At 56.1% G+C, this 23,697-nt stretch overlaps 1 protein-coding gene across 1 annotated transcript in view; it reads left to right on the plus strand.

Annotated features, from left to right (window-relative positions):
• EFNB1 (ephrin B1) overlaps window positions 1-21,941 on the plus strand; it is a 55,962-nt gene extending 34,021 nt beyond the window's left edge. The window contains exons 2-5 of the mRNA XM_054169559.1: window positions 545-822; window positions 18,590-18,682; window positions 20,060-20,188; window positions 21,169-21,941. Coding sequence (XP_054025534.1) covers window positions 545-822; window positions 18,590-18,682; window positions 20,060-20,188; window positions 21,169-21,557 — 889 coding nt within the window. The 3' untranslated portion in view covers window positions 21,558-21,941. The remainder of the gene's footprint in view (window positions 1-544; window positions 823-18,589; window positions 18,683-20,059; window positions 20,189-21,168) is intronic.
• The last annotated feature ends 1,756 nt before the right edge of the window (window positions 21,942-23,697 follow it).

Below are 23,697 nucleotides of genomic sequence, written 5' to 3' on the forward strand. Positions count from 1 at the left end.
TCTGGAGGTCTGGGTCCAGGTCTGGGCTCCTGAGTTCAGGGGAGACTAGGAGCTAGTAGAAAGAGTCCAACAGAGAGGTATGAAGATGCTGAGCAGCCTGGAGCACCTCTGTGAGGAGAAAAGGCAGAGAGACCTGGGGCTGTTTAGCCTGGAGAAGAGCAGCCTGTGAGGGGATCTGCTCAATATTAACAGTGAAAGTGTGGGGGGCAAGGGGATGGGGACAGACTCCTTTCTGTGGTGCCCAGTGTCAGGGCAAGGGGTAGTGAGCACAAACTGGAATCCAGGAGGTTCCATCTGAATGTGAACAAAAAATTCTTTCTTGTGAGGCTGCTGGAGCCCTGGAGCAAGCTGCCCAGAGAGGTTGTGGAGTCTCCTTCTCTGGAGAGATCCCAAACTCACCTGGGCATTGTGATCCTGGGCAAGCTGCTGTGGGTGCCCTGCTTTAGCAGGGGGGATTGGACTGGGTGAGTTCCAGAGGTCTGACCCTCATGGTGCTGGGGTTCTGTGGAGATGGTGACTAACCTCTCTCCTTTGTCTCTTCTAGGTTCATGAGTGGCAAGGGGCTGGTCATCTACCCGGAGATTGGGGATAAACTGGACATCATCTGCCCCAGGGCAGAGCCGTCCAAGCCTTACGAGTACTACAAGCTGTACCTGGTGAGGAAGGACCAGGCTGATGCCTGCAGCACCGTCATGGACCCCAACGTGCTGGTGACGTGCAACCGGCCCGAGCAGGAGATCCGCTTCACCATCAAGTTTCAGGAGTTCAGTCCCAACTACATGGGCCTGGAGTTCAAGAGGCAGCAGGATTACTTCATCACATGTGAGTTGCCCTCCTCTTCCTCGCTGCCAGCCCTGAGCTCGCCGGGGGTGGTCCTGGAGAATGTCACCAGGCACTCAGTCAGGCCGTGGTTGGTGCAGGGAGCTGACGTGTGTTTGGGGAGGGCCTGAGCGGGTCACCAGCCCCTCTCTGGGGCCTGTGCTGTGTTCTGTGCCCTGCTTACAGCTGGGAGCAGGAGTGTGTCCCTCAGCCAAGGGACAATGTGTGTTGGAGCACCGTCACACCCCGAGCTTGCTTTGTGCTGCCATCTCTGCTGGAGGTGTCGTGGGGCGTTTCTTGTAGGGCTTTGCTGTGGGGCAGTCTGAGATCAGGAGGAACAGTGACTTGAGGAGATGATCATCTTCCTCTGTGAGTGTGGCCTCTCAGAGCAGCCCCAGCAGCAGGAGCTGGTGCCTGGTGCTTGCTGTGGTCTCAATGGTCTGCATGCTGGCTTGTTCCTCTTGTTTCTTGATAGGGTACAGAGGAGAGGAGGGATGAATTCTCCTTGAGTCTGGGTCTGTGCATGCAGGGGACTGTTCCAGGATGTATCTGCCTGTGCCAGCTCTGGCATGGATGGAGGGAGGACTCCAGGGAGCTTGTTGGGCTCATCTGTGCCTGTCAGTTCATTCTTCCTCTCCTTGTCTTCTCCTCAACCTCGCTCTTTCTGCCTGGCTTGGCCCATGGCATGCAAGCCCGCAGCTGGCAAAGGGCACGATGGCCGTGCAGCTCATCTCTCCTCTGTCCATCACTTGCAACAGGCTCGCTGCTGCAGAGGTCAGCCACCTGCATGGGAGCTTCCCAGACCATAAACAATGTATTTTTAGCCTGAAATCTTTGCTCTCAGAGTGGGTGGCAAGGGGCAGGAGGTGCTGTGCCAGCGAATGGTGCTGCAGTGATGCTCCCAGGCTGGGTTTGTCTGCCAGGAGCCCTCCCTGGGGCTGGGGCTGACAGTAGTTTTGCTGCCCAACACATGGCTGAGCACAGGGTGGTGGCAGCAGCAAAGGGGCTCACAGGGATTTTTGGTCACTGTGTGGCCACGGGAGAGGTGACACAGGAAGGACGTGGTGCAATAACCTGTTCATCCTGCTCAGCATCGCCCTGGTGCCCACAGAGAGTGCGGCTGAGTCACCGTTTGGCACGGCCAGGCTCTGCTGAGAGCTGCCACTGCTTGGTCACCCTCTCTGCTAGGATCTGGAGCCATCTGCCTGGTGTTGCTCCAGGGGTACAGTTGGCTGCAAGCCCAGGTGCCCCTGAGATGGGCTGAGGAAGCCAAAAGCCCTGGCACAGCTTCCCGGCAGGCTCCCATCTATTTTACCACTGGGTAACCATGGCTGGCATCAGCCTTGATGGCTCTGGGACACTGAAAAGTCAGCTCTTCTGCTGTCCCTCAGAGGGGACAGAGGGGCTGAAAGCAGAGCCATGGCTCTGCCTTTTGTATGTTAGGCAAACATATTGAAGCATTTGGTCAGGGGCTCCACCACACTCAGGGGTCAAGTTCAAGCAGGGACTTCGTCATCAACCTAATGAGGGCTGAAAGTGGGGTCCCTGTGCTACATCCCACAGGACCCTTAGGCTGCAAACAGCCCCCAAGCCAAAATGTGTTGCCCAGAACAAGCTCAGGAGCCTGCAAATAGGCCTCATAACCAAAGATAGTCCCTAGAAGCAGCTCACACCACCCCCACCCCACCTTCAACTAGAGAGCAGCCTCCTGTTCTGAGTCTCAACTCTGGATGTTGAAGCCTGCAGGTTTGGCTGTTCCTTAGGGGTTGGAGCCCAGCCTTGTAACGTGGCTCTCAAACTGAGTTATGGAGGTAAAAATGAAACTGGGAGGAATTTGTTCAGAATGTCCTGTTCAGGCTTCCTGCTTGCACTAACCTGCAGCTTTTTTCCTGGAATAAATCCACTCCCTCCAACTAGACTCAGCAGTGTTACAGTCCTCTCAGACCTCACTAAAACTGAATCAGTTCTAAGACTTTATCCACAGCAGGTCACATTTTCATGCTATTTCTTTCGGAATGCTTTACACAAATTCATTTGGAGATGTATTTTTTCCTTTACCATATCATAGATCCCTTTTTTATGTGTTTATTATTGTGTCTGTCCCATGGCCAGCAGATTGAGAGAGGTGGTCCTGCTACTTTACTTTGGTAAGACCTCACCTGGAGCACTGTGTCCAGCTCTGGAGCCCTCAGCACAGGAAGGACATGAACCCCATGGAGCAGGTCCAGAGATGAAAGTGATCAGGGAGCTGGAACACCTCTGCTGTGAGGACAGGCTGAGGGAGCTGGGATTGTTCAGCCAGCAGAAGAGAAGGCTCCAGGGAGACCTAACAGCAGCCTGCCAGCACCTGAAGGGGGCTACAAGAAGGCTGCAGAGGCACTGCTTGCAAGGGCCTGCAATGATAGGGTGAGGGACAATGGCTTGAAATGAGAGAAGAGCAGATTTAGATTGGAAGTTAGGAGTGAGCTCTGCACTGTGGGGGTGGTGGAATCCTCATTGAACATGTTGCCCAGGGAGGTAGCTGGGGCCCTGTTCCTCGAGATATGCAAGGTCAGGCTGGACAAGGCTCTGAGCAGGCTGCTCTAGTGGAGGATGTCCCTGCTGACTGCAGGGGGTTGGACTGGATGACCTTAGGAGAGTCCCTTCCAACCCCAACCCTTGATTCCGTGGTTGCGAGCAGAGTCTGTCAGTGCAGGCGGGGAGGAATCTAGCAGGCTCTGAGTCCCACAAGTGTCAAGGAGCTGCTTTTGCATTTCACCCACAAGCTTCTTGCTGAAGCTCAAACCAACCTCCCCGCAGCTGTCGCTGGCGTTTTGGCGGCGCGCTGCCGACGACCAGCGCGGGTCCCTGCGGCTCTGAGCCGCTGCCAGCACACCTGGGTCACCGTGGCCGCGGATCCGACAGGAGCTGTGGGCGCAGCCGGCACAACACGGCTGGCGAGCTCCTGGCTCCGCATCCCACTGGAGGTTTGGCTGAGTCTTTTCAACTCCTTGTGTTGTTGCCTAATCTTTTGTTGGTTGGTTGTTTGATTTTTTTTGGATGTGAGGCTGTGTTTGTAATGCAATCCCCCTTCATCCCAAGGTGGGGAAGATGGGGAGGGGGAATCTCCCCAGAGACTGTTCGTTCTGCTCTTGTTAGGCTGGAGCACCTCTCCTGTGAGGGCAGACTGAGGGAGTTGGGGCTGTTCAGTCTGGAGAAGAGAAGGCTCTGAGGAGGCCCTGCTGTGGCCTTCCAGTATCTGAAGGGGGCTACAAGAAAGCTGGGGAGGGGCTTTGTAGGGTGTCAGGGAGTGATGAAAAAAATCAAAATGGGTAGATTGAGATTGGATGTCAGGAAGAAGTTCTTCCCCATGAGGGTGGTGAGAGCCTGGCACAGGTGGCGCAGGTTGCCCAGGGAGGTGGTGGAAGCCTCATCCCTGGAGGTTTTTGCAGCCAGGCTGGATGTGGCTGCGAGCAACCTGCTGTAGTGTGAGGTGTCCCTGGCCATGGCAGTGGGGGTTGGAGCTGGCTGATCCCCGAGGTGCCTTCCAACCCTGACAATTCCATAACTCTGTGGAGCAGCCATAAAATCCAACTGATCCTCCTTTCCCCAGTCTCCCGCTGCAGCATGTGGGAAGCGGCGCAGGGATGCGGGGTGCTCAGAGCATCCCCCCCTCTCCTCGGGGGGCCGGCAGTGCCCTCTGCCCCTTCCCTGGACCGTTTCTGACTCTAATTTCTCTTGACTCCTCCTCGCTTTGAAGCCAGCCCCCTCGGCGCGGGGAGCCAGCGGCTGCTGCCAGCTGAACTTTGGCCCCTGGGTGGGCCGAGGATGCTCCTGTGATCTGGCCCTACCCTCTGCCGAGCAGCCCCAGGAGCTCTTTCTGCCAAGGAAGAAAATAGCCAAAAAAACAAAGTCAAAAGTCTCCCCAGCAGACCACCCACGTGTTGTCTCTTTTTTCTTTTCCCTTTTCCCCCCTCCCCAAGCTTTGCCTGGACACAAAAGGGTTTTTTTCCCCTCCCTTTTCATTTACCGGCAGCCCTAAGCCGGGGGAAGCGGTGCTGAAGCGGAGGGGAGCGGGACGTGTGCCGCTCGCCCCCCGCCTTCCCCAGGCAGCTGGAAAACCTCCTTGATAGAGCCTGGTGGGGGGCTTCCTGGGGTCCTTCCCCATTCAGGGGCTGCTCCCCCCCCTTGCCTTGGACATGCCAAGCCTCGTTGAGGACCACTTTTATCACAGAGGGACATGGCCCCAGCCCTCAGCTTAGCAATGAAAAAGGCTTTTGAAAGCCAGCGTAACCTCTCCTCGTCCCCCTCTGTGCCAGCCCCTCCCTGGCTTCCCTTAAAAGCCTCTTTTCTCCCCAGGCCAGGCAGGGGAAGGTGGTGCTTCTTCTGAAGCCTTTTCATCAAGAACAAGATGTTTCTGCCTGTAGGTCCATGCTGGAGAATGATGGAGGCTTGGTGGAGGTCGTAGGGTTCCAGCAGGACATGGGGCACCAACCCCACCTGAGTACCAATTCAGGATGGGGCCCTGAGACTTCAGAGAAGTTGGGAGTTAGGGAGTTGGGTGTTTTGCTCCATGGTGAGATTTGGGATTAGGGCATTCTGTGGTTTCTTCTCACTGTGGTCTTCTGTCCCTGGTTTGGAGTCTCCTGTTCCCTCCAAAGCTATCATACGCCACAGGCACATGGAAGGAAGCGCGTGGGGGCAGCTCTCCCAGGTGGTTCCTCTTGCCCTGCTGTGTGGGAGGTAGAAAGGTGAGGTCCAACAGGAAGGAATCTTTGTTTTTTGCCCCCAGAAGAAAGTCCCTTTGGGAGTTCCTTGGCCAGGCACAAAGCAATGTGGAGGCAGGAAAGGTCAGAGGGGACTCCAGGGTGGCTTGTACTTGTAGACTTGTGTGTGGATGCAAGTCCTGCTACCATTTCCTGGGCCAGCAGCGAGGTTTTGGGTCATCCTCACCATCTCCTCAAGGCAGAAGGTGCTTCTGGCTCATTAGCAGATGTGTGATTACTCCTCCCTTTGTCCCTGCCAAGCTGGTAGAGAAGCTGTTGGTTTGTGAATGGCTGAAATGGGAGGGAAGATGATGTGTGGGTGCCTAAAAATGATCCATGCAATTGGCTTTTTGGGCTAGCAGGGTGAAAAGGCTACAGGGAGGTGAAAGCTGAAGTGTGTTTTGTGAAGGTGCTGTCCTGGAGGTGTGGTGAGAGTTCTCCTTCATGCTTGCTGGTCATCTACCCCAGGTCTGTGAGCCTGATGCTACCAAAATTTCTCCTCAGCCTTGTTTTTTACCAATTTGTGATGATTTTGCTCTGCTTCCCTGTTCTACTCCAGTAGCCTTTCCTCCTCCCCTGGTGTCTGCACTCCTGGGGTGCTCGTGGGCAGCTCCGACCCTCCCCGGCGTATCCAGCCGTGCCGGTTTGGCTCCTTCCACCTCCCCTCCTAATTCACTCCAGCTCTTAATTGCATTTGCTGCTCCTCTTTGAACTTGCTCCAGTTTTGCTATCTCTGGTAATGAGGTGCCTAGATAGAGAAGCATTAATCCCCACATCCTGGCAACAGGATGGCGTGAGGAGGAGCTCCCGGTGTGGCTCCTCACCATGCAGGAGCTCTGAATGGGGCCCAGTGGTGCCACCATGAGCTGGCAGGGAGGTCTCCTGGGTGCCATATTCTCCAGCCTGGTGCTTGATCCATCCTTGCATGTGGTGGTGTGATGGGTCCCCACAGCCCTTCCTGTGTTTGGTGGGGTATGGGAGAGCACAGACCCCCAAGTGTGAAGCCCCTTATCCTGGAGGACTTCATCCTATGGCCCTATCCTCTTATCCCCTGCCCTTCAGACATTTATCAGCATTGGTCAGATCCCAGCTCAGGCTGCTCTTCTCCAGGCTAAACAGCCCCAGGGCTCTCAGCCTTTCCTCCTCTCAGAGGTGCTCCAGGCCCCTCAGCGTTTTCTTAGTCTCTGCTGGACTCTTTCCAGTAGTTCCTTCTTTGTCTCTCTTGAAGTGGGGAGCCTAGAACAGGACCCAGGACTGTAGATGTGGCCTCAGTCAGGTGGGTAGTGTCCTACCACTCCTGTGAGTGTGTTTAAGACAACAAGACCTCACTTGAAGATGCTGAAGGAAAAGCAAGGCCCTGGTAGATGTTTGCCCCACAAAACTAATGTGTTTGCTGTTTACTGTTGGTCTTTAAGCCCTTCATCCATTCTTGATTTAATCCAATCCAATGCCTCTTTGGCAGCAGGAGTCAGCGAGCCCTGATTCTATTACCCTGAGTGTTTCTTTAAAGCCCTTGTCTTGCATTTCTGTTTTTAGATGCAATTAGACTTTACCTGGCAGGAATCAGTTGTCATAAACCATTTCTGCCTCTGCCACGTGGGCTTTGTCCTGGGCTCTTCCATATCAGCATTTTTCTATAGCCTGAGCATGGAGAAAGGAGGAGGTCACCTGCATGCTGCCAACTGCCAGAATCCTCCTCCTTCCTCTCTTTTTCTCCTGGGCCATGTTGCCATACTGGCTTTGCTGGCTGTGCTTCTGAAACAGCCACTGTTGGTTTGGGAAGCCTTCAGCCCGTGGCAGCCTGGGCGAGAGCTGCTGTGGAACCAGGCAAGCTCCTTTTCTGCAGCCCTTGGTAGTTAATCATTTCCTCCTCGGTTCCTTCTGCCCATCTCTGATGGGTGCTGTGCCGCGAGGGGGGGTGGGTGCAGCCCCCCCCCCAGGGCAGTTTGTCACCTTGCCAGCTCTTTGCTGGCTTTCTTTGCTGATTGCATTTGAATGTGGCCCCTTTCATGTGCTCCTCATCTCGCAGCCCACAGCTTGTTTGGTGAAGATGAGTTGAAAGGAAAAGTGTCGTTTGATGCTGCCACGAGAGCTGTGAACTCCAGCTGATAAAAACCTCAATTAAGTGCCTTCCTCATTCTTCACCCAAATGGGCTGCTGCCTGCTCATCCTCATCCCCACCACCTTACAACATACCTGTGGCGCTGTGGAAAGCCAGTTCTGGGCCCCTCAGTGTACAAAGGACACTGAGACTCTTGAAGGTGTCCAGAGAAGGGCAGCGAGGCTGGGGAGAGGCCTCAGGCACAAGCCCTATGAGGCTGAGGGAGCTGGGGTTGCTTAGCCTGGAGAAGAGGAGGCTCAGGGGAGACCTCATTGCTGTCTACAACTACCTGAAGGGAGGTTGTAGCCAGGAGGGGGTTGGGCTCTTCTCCCAGGCAACCAGAACAAGAGGCCACAGTCTCAAGCTGTGCCAGGGGACATTTAGGCTCGAGGTGAGGAGAAAGTTCTTCCCAGGAAGAGACTTCAAAGATCATCAAGTCCAACCTGTCACCACAGACCATGACTAGACCATGGCACCGAGTGCCACATCCAATCCCCTCTTGAACACCTCCAGGGACAGTGACTCCACCACGTCCCTGGGCAGCACATTCCAATGGCTAACAACTCTCTTTGTGAAGAACTTTCTCCTCACCTCCAGCCTAAACTTGCCCTGGCACAGCTTGAGACTGTGTCCTCTTGTTCTGGTGCTGGTTGCCTGGGAGAAGAGACCAACTCCCTCCTGGCTACAACCTCCCTTCAGGTAGTTGTAGAGAGCAATAAGGTCTCCCCTGAGCCTCCTCTTCTCCAGGCTAAGCAACCCCAGCTCCCTCAGCCTCTCCTCACAGGGCTGTGCTCCAGACCCCTCCCCAGCCTCATTGCCCTTCTCTGGACACGTTCAAGTGTCTCGGTGTCCTTCTTAAACTGAGGAGCCCAGAACTGGACACAGTACTCAGGGTGGTGGAGTCACCATCCCTGGAGGTGTTCAAGAGGGGACTGGACGTGGCACTTGGTGCCATGGTTTAGTAGTCATGAGGTGTTGGGCGACAGGTTGGACTTGATGGTCTCTGAGGTCTCTTCCAACCTTATTGATTCTATGAAGTGAAGCCATCCTGCTGGCACAACCATCTGGGTTTGGGGACTGGCTTTGCTGCTCATCTGATACCCTGGGAGCTGGTGGCAGGGGGGGTTGGGGGAGGGATGAGACCCTCTGCCCAGAGGAGATGCTGCGTGGGAGCTGCCAGGCTTGTACCGGAGACAAACGGGGCTCTAACGGTGTCCTGCTCCCAACTTCAAAGCCCGAGTGCTGGACGTGTCAGACCCAAATAATGGCCCTTAGACAACACTTGGTTCCTTGTCTTGGAGGCTTGGCTGAAGACCGTGACCACCGTAAATGCGATTTTGTTGAGCCCTGTCCCTTAAGCCTCTGCCTCTTTTCTCTTCTCCTCCTCCCTCCTGACCTTTTCGGCTCAGCGCTGTCCCCGGACAGCCCCTGGCAGCTGATCTCATAGCTCAGGCCTTTCACGGCCCTAATAGGGATGAAAAGCCCTATCAGAAAGGGCCAGTGTCCCACACCCAGCCAGGAGGTAAATACCCAGCACTTTGATCTGCTCCTGGGCCTGGAGAGGGGGGCCCTGCCTGCAACAAAGACCCCCGGCCAGAGGTGCTGCTGCCTGCTTAACTCTCTGGCTGCTGGGCAGCCTGGCCCCTGCTTGCACCCATCTCTTGCCCAGCCAAGGTCTCTCAGGAGCTGGGCACCAGCTTGTGTGTGCCCAACTGTCTGAAAAGACAATGTAGAGAGGTGGGTGGTGGTCTCTTCTCCCAGGTAATGAGTGATTAGAGCAAGAGGGAATGGCCTTAAGCTGCTCCAAGGGAGGTTTTAGCCTGGACACATGGAAAACTTGTTTAAACTGTAGGAGTGGTGAAGCATTGGAACAGGCTGCCCAGGGAGGTGGTGGAGTCCCCATCCCTGGAGGTGTTTGAAGGTCGTTTAGGTGTGGCATGTAGCAATATGGTTTAGTGGTGAGTTTGGGAGAGTGGGGTTAATGGCTGGACCTGATGATCTCGAGGGTCTTTTCCAACCTGAATGATTCTGTGATTCTCTGATACTGAGCTTCCTGCATCTGAGGATGCTCTTCCCAAGGACAAAGCATTTCTAAGGTCACCTCCTGAGCATAGCCCATTAGGAGAAAATAAGATGAGTTTACCTCAGTGCTCCTGAAAACTGAGCTGGCCTGCAGAGGTGATGTGACATGCAGCTTGGGTGACAGCAGCAAGGAGGTGACATCCAGCTGACACCTTGCATCCCCTGCCTGGTCCTGCTCTGCACCCCTTGGCACTGCCAGATCAGTGTGACTCCGCCTGCACCCCCCAAAAGGTGTTCCCCATGAAGCTGTGGCTATGCTTCTGTCCCCTCTCCCCCACAGCACACTCTGAGCTCCTGTGCTTCCTTGCTTCTTGGCTCCCCACACTCTTCCCAGGCAGATATGCACAGGCATTCACCTCTCTGGTCCCTGGTAGCACTGTTTTTAATCTGAGCTGCCTGCAGCTCAGCTCCCAGGCAAAGATGACATAGCCCAGACTCATCTGACCCTGCAGCTGTAGTCTCAGTGGGCAGCATTGGCTCCTGCAGCTTCTTGGTGTGAGAAGGAGCTGGCATTGACCTCCCCAGCGAGCACCACTCCTCTCCATCCCATCCATGACCCATTTCTCAGTCAGTCATGGATGTTTTGCTACCTAACCAAGGAGATTTGCACCCTGTTAAGATGCAGTAAGCACTTTTCCTCCTCTCCTGCTCCCAGATGGGCCCACAACGGGCTCTGGCAGAGCTTCAGGTGGAGAATTCCATGGCACTTTCCTCCTGACCTACAAGCAGCTGCTTGCAGAGACTGTGCAAATCACCTTTCTTTTCCACCAGTGCTCTCAGGTTGTTTATGAAGGGGGTGGATAGCCCTGAAGACAAAGGCTTTGTTTAGTGTCCTGGTCCACTTGAGCTCCCTGGCACAGGATGTTGGCAGCTTGCAGAGTCTGTCTACGTGGACATCTCAGCGGCATCAGTACTAAAGAGCTTGTGAACAAGGAGCCCAGCAGTGGCCCTTCTGACCAAGAAGTGTTTTCTGGCCTTGCTGGGGTTACTTGTGATGTAGCTGTGGTTCTTAATTAGATGCTAATTAGGGTTGGTTATAATTTCTCCATCAGAAAGGTGCTTTAATGGGAAAACAGATTTTCACTTGGTCATTACTTGTGTTCAAGTATCATTTGCTGTGCCTGATGTTCTCCCTTCACCCCAGGAAAGCACCTTAGACATTCCCAAAGCAGGGGTGCTGTGGCACACAAAGATGTGGGAGGGGGTGGAGTGTGGGGGTGTGGTGTCCTCCTGTCTTCTGGGCAGTGCTGGCTTAATGGCTGGGCTCAGTGATCTTAAAGGTCTCTTCCAAACAAAATGGTTCTGTGGTTCTACACCCTGAACCTGGTTGGTGCTGCTGGATCTGCCCTTTGTGAGTCAACATTCTGAAGGGGCTGGCTTGGAGATGACCTTCATCCCAGCCAGACCCAGCGCTGTGTCCAGAAGCAGATCTGAACCTGGTGACTTTCACCTTGTGGTGTGTGAAGAAGCACAGCTGGGATGTCTGGGTTCTCCAGGGCCTGTGGAGAGAGGTCTGTCCTCTGTGGTCACCCTGGCTGTCCCTTGCTTGCCATGTGTAGTGAAGATGGAGGGGAAGCCCTAGGTTCTACCTTGACCCTGACTGGTAGAAGCAGACCAGAGCACTGCACCAGGCTCTACCTGTGGTGGTGAAAATTAGCACACCACCACAAAATGGTTACTATAACAAATTCAGCCTGAATCAGCTCCATTAGGACATCTCCTCATGCCTTGCTTGGAGACCCACCAGCTCTTGGCCATACATGCATGCTCCCTCTTGGTGGAAGGGCTTGGTCTGAGGTTGTGACAAGGAGAGCTGTGTGGGTTTGTATCTAAGATCTGTTTCTTGAGCCAGGTGATTCCAGGGCACCATCCCCACCAGCCATACTTGGGCTCTCCAGGGCTTCCTAGGAGAACATAATGCCCTGCAGAGCTGAAATGCGTGGCAAACACCTCAGCCATGGAGAGCAGCTCTGCGTGGGCCAGCAGTGGGCTTTGCTGCATGCCTGCTTGCTGTGGCTGGACACTGGTGGATGGGCCAATGTGACACTGGATGTGGGACTGGGATGGGAATGTGCTGCTGGAGCAGCCTCCCACCACTCTGGAGGGTTGATGCTGTCAGCAGAACCAGAGCCACAGGCTGGAGGGAGCTGTGGAAGCAAACTGCAGCTGAAGCTATCAAGGGTGGGTGGCTTTGTGCCTGTGCTGGAGGAGTGTAACCCATGGGGTTGTTCTGCCTGGAGAAGAGGCTCCAGGGAGACCACCTGGTGGCCTTTCAGAGCTTAAAGAGCCCTGTAAGAAAGATGGGGATGGACTTTTTAGCAGGGTCTGCTGTGACAGAACAAGGAGTGATGGCTTTAAACTGAAAGAGGGGGTTCAGACTTGAGAAAAGGAAGACATGTTTTACAGTAAGGCTGCTGAGACCCTGTCCCAGGTTGCCCAGGGAGGTGGTAGGTGACTCATCCTTGGAAACACTCCAGGCCAGTTTGTTTGGGGCTCTGTGCAACCTGACCTGCTCAAAGCTGTCCCTGCTGACTGCAGGGGGGTTGGACTAGATGACCTTTAAAGGCCCCTTCCCACTCACACCATTCTATGAACCTTGGCACTCCATCACCCAGTGCATGCTGGCGTGGGTCTCGCTGCTGCTGCTTCAGCAGCCTGCAGTGGTCAGCCCTTGGTGGGGGTTAGAACTTGGTAGTGTCCCTGTTCACCCCCTGCAGAGGAGAGGACATGGGCTCCATGGTCCTGTAGTGGTGGTTCCATAACCCCAGGAGCTGCTGTGCTGCAGGCAGAGGGAACCTGCCCCTGGTTGCTAGGTCATGAGGAGGGTTCTCCATTCCACACTGTTAAAGCCCAGCACTGGCAGTCCTGGGATGAGCTCCTGGCCACATCTTTTTTCTCCTGAGCTCTTTGTGTTTGTGGGACCCCGAGGGGCAAAGAGAACAATGCAGATAACAAACAGATTTGGGTCTTAGGGTGTGTTGGAAGCTTGGTAGGGCAGAGCAGGAAGGCCGTGGTGGTTGTCCCCATCTCTGAGGATCTCCACGTGTTTCCCACCCCGTGGCAAGAGCCATTGCCATGCACAGAGCAGAGCTGCTTCCTGCCAAAAGAAGGCTTTTTGGGTAATGAGGAGTAGGTGATGGTGGCAGCTGCCAGGCCAGGGATCAGTGCTCGTGGTGGTCATCTCCTGGTGCCTGCTGGAGGCAGTGGAGAGGACAGACCTGAAGCTGACCCACTGTCGGTCTTGCATTCCCAGTGTAGGGGACAGAGCAATCCCAGCTGGCATTGATCCTGGCCAGCTGCAGGGACCAGTGAGCTGGGAAGGAGGCAGCCCTTGAACCCCAGGGCACCCTTGGGGTTGGGGTGCTGGGAGGGCAGGGCTCCTGGGCTCTTCCCTTCCCATAGCAGACTGGGAATGCTGGAGCAGCTCTTGAGCTGCCAGGAGGCTGTGTGAAACCCTAGCCCTGCACGTTGAGGGCCAGGCCGGGGCTGGGCTGGCTCGCAGACATGTTTCTGGGGCTGCAGGGCCCCTTCCCGGTGCAGCTGCCTCTGGGCTGGATGAAGGCTGCTGGCAGGGTGACAGCCAGGGGCTCGGCTCCCCCCGCGCTGCCCTTGCCCTTGCGCTGGCAGCCGACCCAACCAACGTGCTGGAGCTGATGGAAAGGGTTTGGGGGTGATGGGGGGAGGCAGGGGGGAGGGTGTGAAGCGAGCTCAGCCTCCCCTCAGTGGGGCCCAGCGAGGAAACAATGATGGGGATACCATGAGCGTGCCCCTGCCACCTCCCAGCTCAACTGGAGAGGAGGAGGAGGAAAGGGGGGCTGCAGTCAAGCCCTGCTCAGTGGGCAGCCCCAGGGTGCTGGTGTGCAGTGGAGCATGTGGGTGCCTCTGCTCAGTGACCTGGAAGTGGCTCTGCATGTCCCTTGGAGTGCCAAGCTCTGGGTCCTCTGTGGTGCCAGCCTTGGCTGGGATGGGGGCACGAAGGAGCTCAGTGCCTGGGGCTGGGCACCAGTGCAGCACCTCTGCTGATGCAATGACACCCACACCTCTGTACCGAGGGTGAATACAACAGCCTCTCTGGAGGAGAGGGGAGGTGGCACGAGCTCAGGTTTGGTTTTAAACAGAGCCCAAGAGTCTGCTGGCACAGGGTCTGGGAACACTGGAGATGGGTGAGGCACATCTTCAGGGCTACCCATAGGGCCTTTACCTGGGCCAAGAGGGGTTTCAGCCTGGGGTGGGTGTCCAGGCTGGGCTGTGGGATGATCTGGGGCTGCTCTGACCCAGCTGCCCCTCGGCACCCCAACCCCTGGCGGGCTGTGTGGCGGAAACGTGAGCGTTGGACAGGGCTGGGGGCTCGGGGGCGCTGCGGGGCGAGCCGCGGCCGGGCAGCGGCTGGCTGGGGCTGGAGCAGGGCCGTGGTGTGCAGATGGAAGAGTAATTAAGGATAATAAAAGGAAAGAGACTTGGATTCGTTACAGTCTCAGCACATTAATTGTGCTTTGGGGCCCAAATGGTAACGCAGTCCAGCTAGAGGGAGTCCAGAAGAGAAACCAAATGTCTCGCTCTGTCCAAGGCTGACCATTTAAGAGACCCTTGCCTTCATCTGCTGCCAGCTATTACTTCCAGAGCCTCCCATCTTGCCAAAACCCAAGTTCTCCTCTGGAATATTTTTAGAGGAGGAGGAAAAGCCAGGGTGACGTTCCTGATGGGGAGGCAGAATGTGATGCCAGAGGACGGCACAGCCCTGCCTGCTGCTGGGGGTGGGAGCGTGGGGGTCGTTGGGGCTCTCAGAGGCATCTGTCCCACCTTGGTGTGTGTCACAAGGCTGGGATTTGGTGTTTCCTTAGTCTCATGCCTGAGCCACTAGGGTGAGTCACGCCAGCAGAGGTCCAGCCTGTGTGTCCGTGCAAGCTGAGCATCTCTTCTGAATTGACAAGCAATTACATGGTTAATGGTATCAGTGGTAAATCCTCATCACTCGGCAGCCCCAGGCTTAATGCTTCATTAAGGCAAAGGCATCTAATGGCTCTCAGGCTGGGAGCTGCCTTTTCTTCAAGCCCCAGTAGGAGCCCTCTGTCCAGGGGCTGCTTTTGCTCTTCCTGTCCTACAGACTGAACTGTGAGTCCCTCCAGAGTGGAAGAGGGGCAAGGAAATGCTCCCGAGCTGCGTTGCTGGGGCTGACTGGATCAAGCCTTGCTCTTGTGATGGAACTGCACATGGCAAGTGAAGCATGTGGAGATGACAGCCATGGTTCCATACCTGCTGCTTGCAGTTACTTGGATATCCTCAGCTCCCTGCCTGTCTTCGTTGTTCAGAGCTCAACCACCTCCCCCTGGGCTCAGGGCCTCTCCTTGCCTGTGGATTTAACCTGTTTCGTGTGTTCGTTGACCCTGGATTTCATCTGCCAGTGAGGATCCTTGGTGCCTCTCCCAGCAACTATCTCAGATGCTTTGGACTTCCATCTCGCTGCTTGCCAGGTCTCTGCTGGAGCAGGGCTGCATCCTGTGGCCCACTGGTGAATCTTCCACAGTGACAGAAAGAAACAGGGCAGGAGGATCAGCTCTCCACCTCTGAGTGTTGTGGCGAGATCCTACAGTGCCACCATCACAGCCGTGGCTCAGTGGGGACCTCCTGGCCACTTCCAGACCTGCTGCTCAGCAGTGTCAGCCTGTCCTCTGTGTTGATCTAAACCCCACTAGAAGCTGCATTCATCTCTCTTAGCCCTGTGGATGGGATTTGGAGTTCTGGCCAGCTGGGTGGAGCATCTCCCTTTCCTTTGCTGTGGCCTGCGTTGGATCTGTACGGAGCGTGGCAGCGTGTGGCCTCGTTTCAAGAGGCTCCACTGGAGACCATTGCCATGGGTTTGTTTTATTTTTCAAGCAGTTTACCCTTTTGACTGCCCCTTTTTTAATGTTCCCTCAAGTAGCTGCTTCATTTTTTTTTTGTGGTTTCTTTTCAAAGCTGCTTCCTCCTCTCCTCGTTAGGATGATCTGAGCAAGAAGAGGCTCCTTGAACAAAGCCCTGTGTGTGTGTGGGGGGGAAAAGGATGTTCAGCCACATCCCCTTGTCCATCCCTCTGACTCCAGCTGCTCTTCTCTGTCCTTTTTGGACCTTTTCTATGGGTTTTTTGTGTCCAAATGTGACGTTTCCAAGGTTGTTTCAAAGGAACTGCTGTCTCCTGTTGCTGCTGCATGCTCCACATTTGAGGAATCTCCTGGTTCTCTGTGCCTGAGCCATACTTCATAGATAATTTTGATATAATTAGATTATTTCCTTGTAAACAAGACCTTTGGAGGTCTCAGAGGGTTGTGTTTACAGGCTGCTCTGTTTTTCCCTACCCCACTCTGTTGTGAAGTCAGTGAAGCCTATTCCAGATGGAGCAACCCATAGCATGGTGCTGGGAAGCTGGGAAATCTCTTCATGGAGCTCTGTTGTGAAGTCAGGGAAGCCTGTTCCAGATGGAGCAACCCACAGCATGGTGCTGGGAAGCTGGGACTCTCTTCATGGAGCTGCTTCAGGGCTGTGAGCTGGGATATTCCATTTTATTTCATTCCCAAAGCAGTGCCTCTGGACCAGGAGAGCTGAGCTGCAAAGCTGAGAATCTCTTCATGGAGTTGCTTCAGGGCTGTGAGCTGGGATATTCCATTTTATTTCATCCCCAAACCAATGTCTCTGGCCCAGGAGAGCTGAGAATCTCTTCATGGAGCTGCTTCAGGGCTGTGAGCTGGGATGTTCCATTTTATTTCATCCCCAAAGTAATGTCTCTGGCCCAGGAGAGCTGGGCTGGGAGGCTGGGAATCTCTTCATGGAGTTGCTTTAGGGCTGTGAGCTGGGATGTTCCATTTTATTTCATCTCCAAACTAATGTCTCTGGCCCAGGAGAGCTGGGCTGGGAGGCTGGGAATCTCTTCATGGAGTTGCTTCAGGGCTGTGGGCTGGGATATTCCATTTTATTTCATCCCCACACCAATGACTCTGGCCCAGGAGAGCTGGGCTGGGAGGCTGGGAATCTCTTCATGGAGTTGCTGTGAGCTGGGATATTCCATTTTATTTCGTGCCCAAAGCAGTGTCTCTGGCCCAGGAGAGCTGGGCTGTGATGCCTGCTGCTGGAGCTAGCTCCCTGAGATGGTTTTTATGGGGAGTTTGAGCTCAGGCCCCTCTGGCTGGCGCTGGGAGCAGCTTGTGCAGGCTGCAGGGGGGGTCTTCCTCCGCTTTCCCAGGCGTTTGGGTGGGGATTTGTGCTGACAGTGTTGCTGTCAAGGCGCCCATCCCAGCTGCGGGGATGCTGGGAGCTGCTGGCAGGCGACCGCCGCCGTGGGACAGGCAATAACTCAGCGCTCAGCCCAGCGGCCCCCAGCTTTCACACCACGGCCTCCACTGCACAGAGGTCTTTGGACAGAGCTGGTGGACTCAGAGTCTGCATCCCAGTGGGATCCAGGCTTGCTTTCCAGCAGAGCCCAGCGCTGAGTCCTTGTCGAACCACCCAAAAGTCTTGCTGCAGGAAAAGGGCTGCAGAAAGACCTTTCTGTGTAACCCAGACTCTTCCTCACTGACACCCACCAGGGTGGGGTGCGTTCAGCCACTTGCCCTCCCCACATCCAAAGCTTCTCTGGGAGGAAGGCAGGAGCTGGTCTGCGCAGGCAACCTGAAACCCCGAGGCAGAGTTTTGGTGTTGAGGCTCAGGGAAGGTGTTGGCTGCGCTGTGCTGGCCAAATCCTGCTTTGCTTCCTTGCCTCATCTCTGGAAAATTATCCCCAAAGCTCCTTGATTCTCCGTTCATCACCTTTCCTGAGCCCCACTTGAGCTGTCTCCGTGCTCCTCCCAGATTCTGTGGCTTCCCTGGGTGAATGAATCTTCATGCCTGGATTTAGTGGAGTACTGGAATGATTTGTGTTTGCTGAGGTGGATGAAGGTGCTGGCTCAAGACCCTGGCCACTGAGGAGAGCCAGAGCCACCAGCCCGTCACCATCTCAGCACAGCATCAGCAGGCGCTCGCTGCTGGTGCCGCTGCCGAGAGGCCTTTTGGGCTCCAAACCAGCTTTTGGAGCATGTGTAGCAGGAATCTGCTATTTGGGTGCTTAGCCCTGTAATCCTCTAGCTTGGCTTTCCTCCTCCTCACGCCCTGAGCTTTCCCTGCTGTGGCCAGGAGCTGGTGGATACGTGGGTGGAGGGGTTCCTGCGTGGTGGCAGCGGGAGGCGTGCAGCTCCCTGTGATCCCATGGGAGCGAAAGGCTTCCAAATCCACCCTCGCTAAAGCAGAAAGTTAATGTGAATTTAACTGACTTCTGCCCTGCAATTAAAGCCACTCAACCCCATTGGGGCTCTGAGTTTACATTCTTTACTGAGGCACAGGGTGTAATTATAGATGTATAATTTAAACTGTGCATATGCATGTGCTCCTATTATACACCGAGGAGCAAAGGAAATTATCCAGGAATTAAAGGGGGAGGAGGAGGGTGCCAGAGTGGAGAATGGCTCCTTGTGTGGATGTGGCAGCGGGGGGAAGCTGGAAGGATCACATCCTCATCCTGCACATGGCTTTAGAAGATGTAGAAAGTGAGAACTCTGAGCAGAAAGTGAGAGCTCGGGGTTTTCAACACTTGCGGTGGGCTCCAGACTGGGGCATGCAGAAGTGGTTGTACCGTGGGGAGTCAGGAACAAGCCTCAGTGTTGGGAGGTGCTGAGCTTCTGCCAGGTCCTTTGTGGTACCCAGGGAGAGTGTGGACCTGCTGGCAGTGCCCAGGGACAGCGGTGATCTGCTGGGACCTGCCCAGTGGTGCCTGGGGATAGCTGGGCTCATTTTAGGTCTCAGGAGCCCTGTGCCTAATGCTTCCTCTCTTTGCTTGCAGCCACTTCCAATGGGACTCTGGATGGTCTGGAGAACCGGGAAGGAGGGGTCTGCCAGACACGCTCCATGAAGATCGTCATGAAAGTGGGGCAGGGTGAGTCCTCCTGAGCCCTAGGCTCTCCCTTTGCTGAAATGCCTTTGCCCAGCAAAAGCCTCTGAACCATGGGCCCTGTCCTGCTGTGGTGGGGAGGAATCTGGGTTCTGGGAAAGGGAGGCCATCCTGGTTGGTCCTGGGAGCCCAGGAGACCTCCTGAGTTAGTTCAGTTCAGCAGAATTTCATTTTTAGCATCTTTTTTGCTTTTGTCCCTCTTTTTGTTTTGCCAAGCCTTGCACATGTGTGGTGCACTGGCATTAAAATGGGTGATTGTTCTGCACTGCTGCGTGGTCCCTGGCCCAGTGGGAAGCCAGCTCAATGTGGGACTCCTTGGCAGAGGGGCTTTGGCACAGCTGGTGGCCCTGTGACTCACTGGGCACTTGAGGAGGAGTTCAAGCTGGGCAGGCCTTAGTGCTTGGGCTCTGTGTGGTCTCAGTGACAATGCCACTGTGCTGTGGGGATGCCACAGGCTGATGGTGGCGGTGGCCAGCAAGGGTACCCCCAATGGTGGTGCTCCCGGAGCCCCAGCAATGCACTGGGCTCGTTTCAGCCCCTGACTTGGATGTGCAGCTCCTGATGGCTGCTTTTCATTAGTGTGGGAAAACTTCGGGGCCAGTATTTATAATAAACAGGAGAAGCAGTGCTGCAGCCTTGGCAGGCTCCTTCCCTCTTTCCTTCCCTCTTTCCTTCCCTCTTTCCTTCCCTCTTTCCTTCCCTCTTTCCTTCCCTCTTTCCTTCCCTCTTTCCTTCCCTCTTTCCTTCCCTCTTTCCTTCCCTCTTTCCTTCCCTCTTTCCTTCCCTCTTTCCTTCCCTCTTTCCTTCCCTCTTTCCTTCCCTCTTTCCTTCCCTCTTTCCTTCCCTCTTTCCTTCCCTCTTTCCTTCCCTCTTTCCTTCCCTCTTTCCTTCCCTCTTTCCTTCCCTCTTTCCTTCCCTCTTTCCTTCCCTCTTTCCTTCCCTCTTTCCTTCCCTCTTTCCTTCCCTCTTTCCTTCCCTCTTTCCTTCCCTCTTTCCTTCCCTCTTTCCTTCCCTCTTTCCTTCCCTCTTTCCTTCCCTCTTTCCTTCCCTCTTTCCTTCCCTCTTTCCTTCCCTCTTTCCTTCCCTCTTTCCTTCCCTCTTTCCTTCCCTCTTTCCTTCCCTCTTTCCTTCCCTCTTTCCTTCCCTCTTTCCTTCCCTCTTTCCTTCCCTCTTTCCTTCCCTCTTTCCTTCCCTCTTTCCGGGACCTGCTGCCCTGAAGCAGCCTTGCTTTGCTCTCGGGATCTCCCATCACTCCTGGTCCCATGGAGGGATTTTAGGGGCAGCTATTCAGGTGGGAGCAGGAGCTGCTGCCACCCAGGTGGACTTGAGGTTTCTCATCCCTCCCTTCCCTGTCCTTCCCAGATCCAAATGCAGTGATCCCAGAGCAGCTGACGACGAGTCGGCCGAGCAAGGAGTCCGACAACACGGTGAAGATCGTCACACAGAGCCCGCGCAGCAAGATCCCTGCGGTGGAGGAGCCTGGCAAGCCCGGTGGGTTTTACTGGGCACCCCCCCAGGACAGGGACCAGGATGTGGCAGGGAGCTGCTGCCAGCAGAGCACCTCTGAGCCAGACTTCTTGGGTGGATCCTGGGGATGCTGGGTGCCCCAGATGTTTTTTCCCAGAAGTGCTGTGCCCGTCTCTGCCACCCTCGCTGCTCGCAGCGTCTCCTTGCCCCAGGCCTCTGCCTTCTGGCTGGGGCTTGGCGCAGGCAGCCAGGCTGTGGTGTGGAGCAGCTCGGGTTTGTTTTCCCAGCTCTGGTATGTCCTGGCAGGAGCTTTGCAGGGAAGTGCTGTTTCAGCACTCTCCTCCTCCTCCTCCTCGCTGCCCATCTGTTCCTTGCACTACATCTGAGAGGGCTTGGAGGAGGTGAGGTCCTTGGATTTTTGAGCTGAGCCAGTGTGAAAGCCCTTTGAAGGTGGTTTCCTGAGTTCCTGACCCTGCTGAGAGAAAAGTGAAATCAGATGAAGGAGGGAAGAGTTGCTCCTTTCTTCTCGCCCAGGACAACCAGCCAAGTGCTGTCCCCTCAGGGGGGCTTGGGCTGCCCTGGCCTGGGGGTCAGGCGGAGGTGGGGGGTCAGTAATTGGATATCAAAGGGCTCCACGTTCACCGGAGCATCCAGGTTTCTTGTAGAGACCAAAGGGTCTTGAGGTCCAGACTGGCCATCACCCAGACATGAGCAGTGCTGAGAGATGGAAAGGGGGAGCAGCCGTGTGGGGTAGGGGAGAGGGTGCATGTGAGCCCAGGGCTCCTGCCTGCCCCACCCAGTGCCTATAGACTGGGAATAGTGGGTCTGACTGGGGTGGGAAGGTGAGGAGATGTTTCTTGGAGGTGAGGGGGCTGCTCCCTGTTGCAAGACAGCACAGGAGGAAGCTGTTGTGCTGAGTCTTGGGGTGGAGAGGGGCTCTGATGATGCGATCCAGGCAGAGGTGGGGTGCAGGCTGCTGACACCCCTCTCCCCTCACCTCCCAGGCCCCGTCAACCAGGACGGCCAGGAGACACAAGGTCCCAGCGACGGCTTTTTGAGCTCCAAGGTGGCCGTCTTCGCCGCCATCGGCGCCGGCTGCGTCATCTTCATCCTCATCATCATCTTCCTCGTCGTCCTCCTGATCAAGATCCGCAAGCGGCACCGGAAGCACACGCAGCAGCGAGCCGCAGCCTTGTCCCTCAGCACCTTGGCCAGCCCGAAATGCAGCGGGAACGCGGGCTCGGAGCCCAGCGACATCATCATCCCCTTACGGACTACAGAGAACAACTACTGCCCGCACTACGAGAAGGTGAGCGGGGACTACGGGCACCCCGTCTACATCGTCCAGGAGATGCCTCCCCAGAGCCCAGCCAACATTTACTACAAGGTGTGAGGAGCAGCCTGGGCGAAGCCGCTGATGCAGGAGCACGGGAGAGCCCGAGCGTGGCGGCGGGGGGCGGGGGCGGCCGCCCCGCCCCAGCTCTGGCGCCGGGAGGGAGGAAGCGACACGAACCCCAGAGCCCCCCCGACACGGCGGCCGCGGCGGCGCGGGGAGCGCCGGGGTGCGGCGGCGCGGAGCGCGGACGGCTCCGCTCCCACGCCGGCTTCTCCTCCCCTTTGTATTTAGTTTTGTAGTTCTCAGCTTTTGTAATCCCGAGACTCGAGGGCGAGCCTTCAGCCTCCTCCTCTCCTTCTCCAGACTGCGGCCGGCCGTGCCTTTTTTTACCCGCGCTCGCTCGGACACCACCGGCAACCCCGGAGACTCCGCCGCCCTTCCCCCCCGGCCCTTGCGGGGGGGCCTCCCCCCGCGTCCTTCCTGCGAGAAGCGCCCCTGCGCCCGCCGCTCGGCTCCCCGAGCCTCCAGGCCGAGGAGCTGGGTGGAGGAGGAGGAGGAGGAGGATGCTTCGCCTAGGTGCCAAGATGCAGGCGACTGTGCAGGGAGGAAGCTGGCCACCCCGATTTACTACTACTACTATTATTATTATTATAATTATTTTAATTTTGGGGGGGTGATGTTTTTATTTTGGTGAATTGCTGGCAGGGTTCCTGCCCGCCCGGGGCCCCGCTCCGGCCGCGCGCCGTCGCCTCCTTCCATCTCGCCGTCCCCGCCGGGGGGCAGACCCCCTCCTCCCCACACACACACTGCTCCCACCGCTGCCCTCTCCCACTTTTCGTAGCTGTTGACTCTTGTTTTAGTCTCTTTATAAAAAGAAAAGAAAGAAAGAAAGAAAAAAAAAGCCCAGAACTAGCCCTAGACCGTGTCTTGAGCCTTCGGTGTGCGAGAGCCCAGCTGCTCCTCTGCCCCCCCACAGCCTCAGCCCAGCAGCTCTCCCTCACCCTGCTGCCAAGAAAAGCCTTTGCTGGGGGGTTCCGTGGGGCTGGAAGTGAAGCAGGGGGGCAGCGGGAGGGCACAGGCCTGCTGCAGACCCCAGTCCTGTCCCTCAGCCAGGTGGTTATCCTTGGAAAGGAAAACTGGAAAACAAACTGGCAGCCTGCGCTGAGGGGAGCTGGGGGTGCCAAGAAGGAGCTGGAGGCACCAGGGGGAGCTGGGGTTCCCAGGAAAGGAGGTGGGCAGTGCTTGATTCAGGGCTGGAAGCCCCCAAAGAAGTATCCTTGGAACTGCCTCTAGCACTGGGCTTGGCTTGGTTGGGAGTGGAGCTGAAGGCTCCTGGTATCCTTCTGTGGATCCTGCCTTTGGGGACTGGCCCCCAGCAGTGCCTGACCCCTTCCTGGCCATGCTGCTGGGATCACAGAGCTGTGCCACCTTCCGGGAGTCCTACAGCCTGGGCTTGCCCATTCCTGCCCCAGACTGGAAGGGTTTGAGCCTTGGACTCTGGTGGTGTCATTCTCAGCTTCCTCATCCTAGGACTCCTCACCAGCACCATGGGTGATGCCAGCGAGCCCAGTGGTGCTGATGGCAGTGTCCTTGGGCTGTCCCAGCCCAGGGGCCAGTGGCCACCCCCTCTTTCCATGCTTTCTTTTCCTTTCAGAAGTAGCTGCTTTTGCTCAGGGAGCAAGCATGGGGCAGGTGGTGGGTTTGGGGTGGCATGAGGCCTGTCCCCAGGGCCTTGAAACCTGCCTTAGGAAGTGCCCAAAGAGTGAGAGAGCTGCTCTGCAAAAGTGCCTTGACAGGAGCGGGCAGGAGGGACAGAGCAGAGTGGGGGATGGTGGAACCTGCTGGCTTGGGTGCTGTGCTGGGGAGCAGGCTGTGGTCCAGGTCATGGTGTTGGTTCTTTTTTGGTTTTGAAGGCAGGAATTTGTTCTGGAGCAGAGCAGGTTGCCCCAGCTTTTGACCCTGTTCTTTGCGTCCCAAAGTGGTAACAACTTCCAGGGTCCTAAACCTTCTACTTTGGAGGGGGGAGCCGGCGTGGGTGCTCTTCCCTTCCCAGCCCTTCTCCTTGTCCCCCTGTGTAGCACCTTTCAGCCCCTCTTCTTCCACAGCATCTATGCCAGCACCACCCACCTGGGGCTGCCAAAGGGCTGGGAGCTGCTCTGGCCAGGACCTCCCATTCCCTGCCTGGGATCTGCTCCCT

The sequence above is a fragment of the Dryobates pubescens genome, chromosome 18 (assembly GCF_014839835.1).
Source record: "Dryobates pubescens isolate bDryPub1 chromosome 18, bDryPub1.pri, whole genome shotgun sequence".
NCBI lineage: Eukaryota > Metazoa > Chordata > Aves > Piciformes > Picidae > Dryobates > Dryobates pubescens.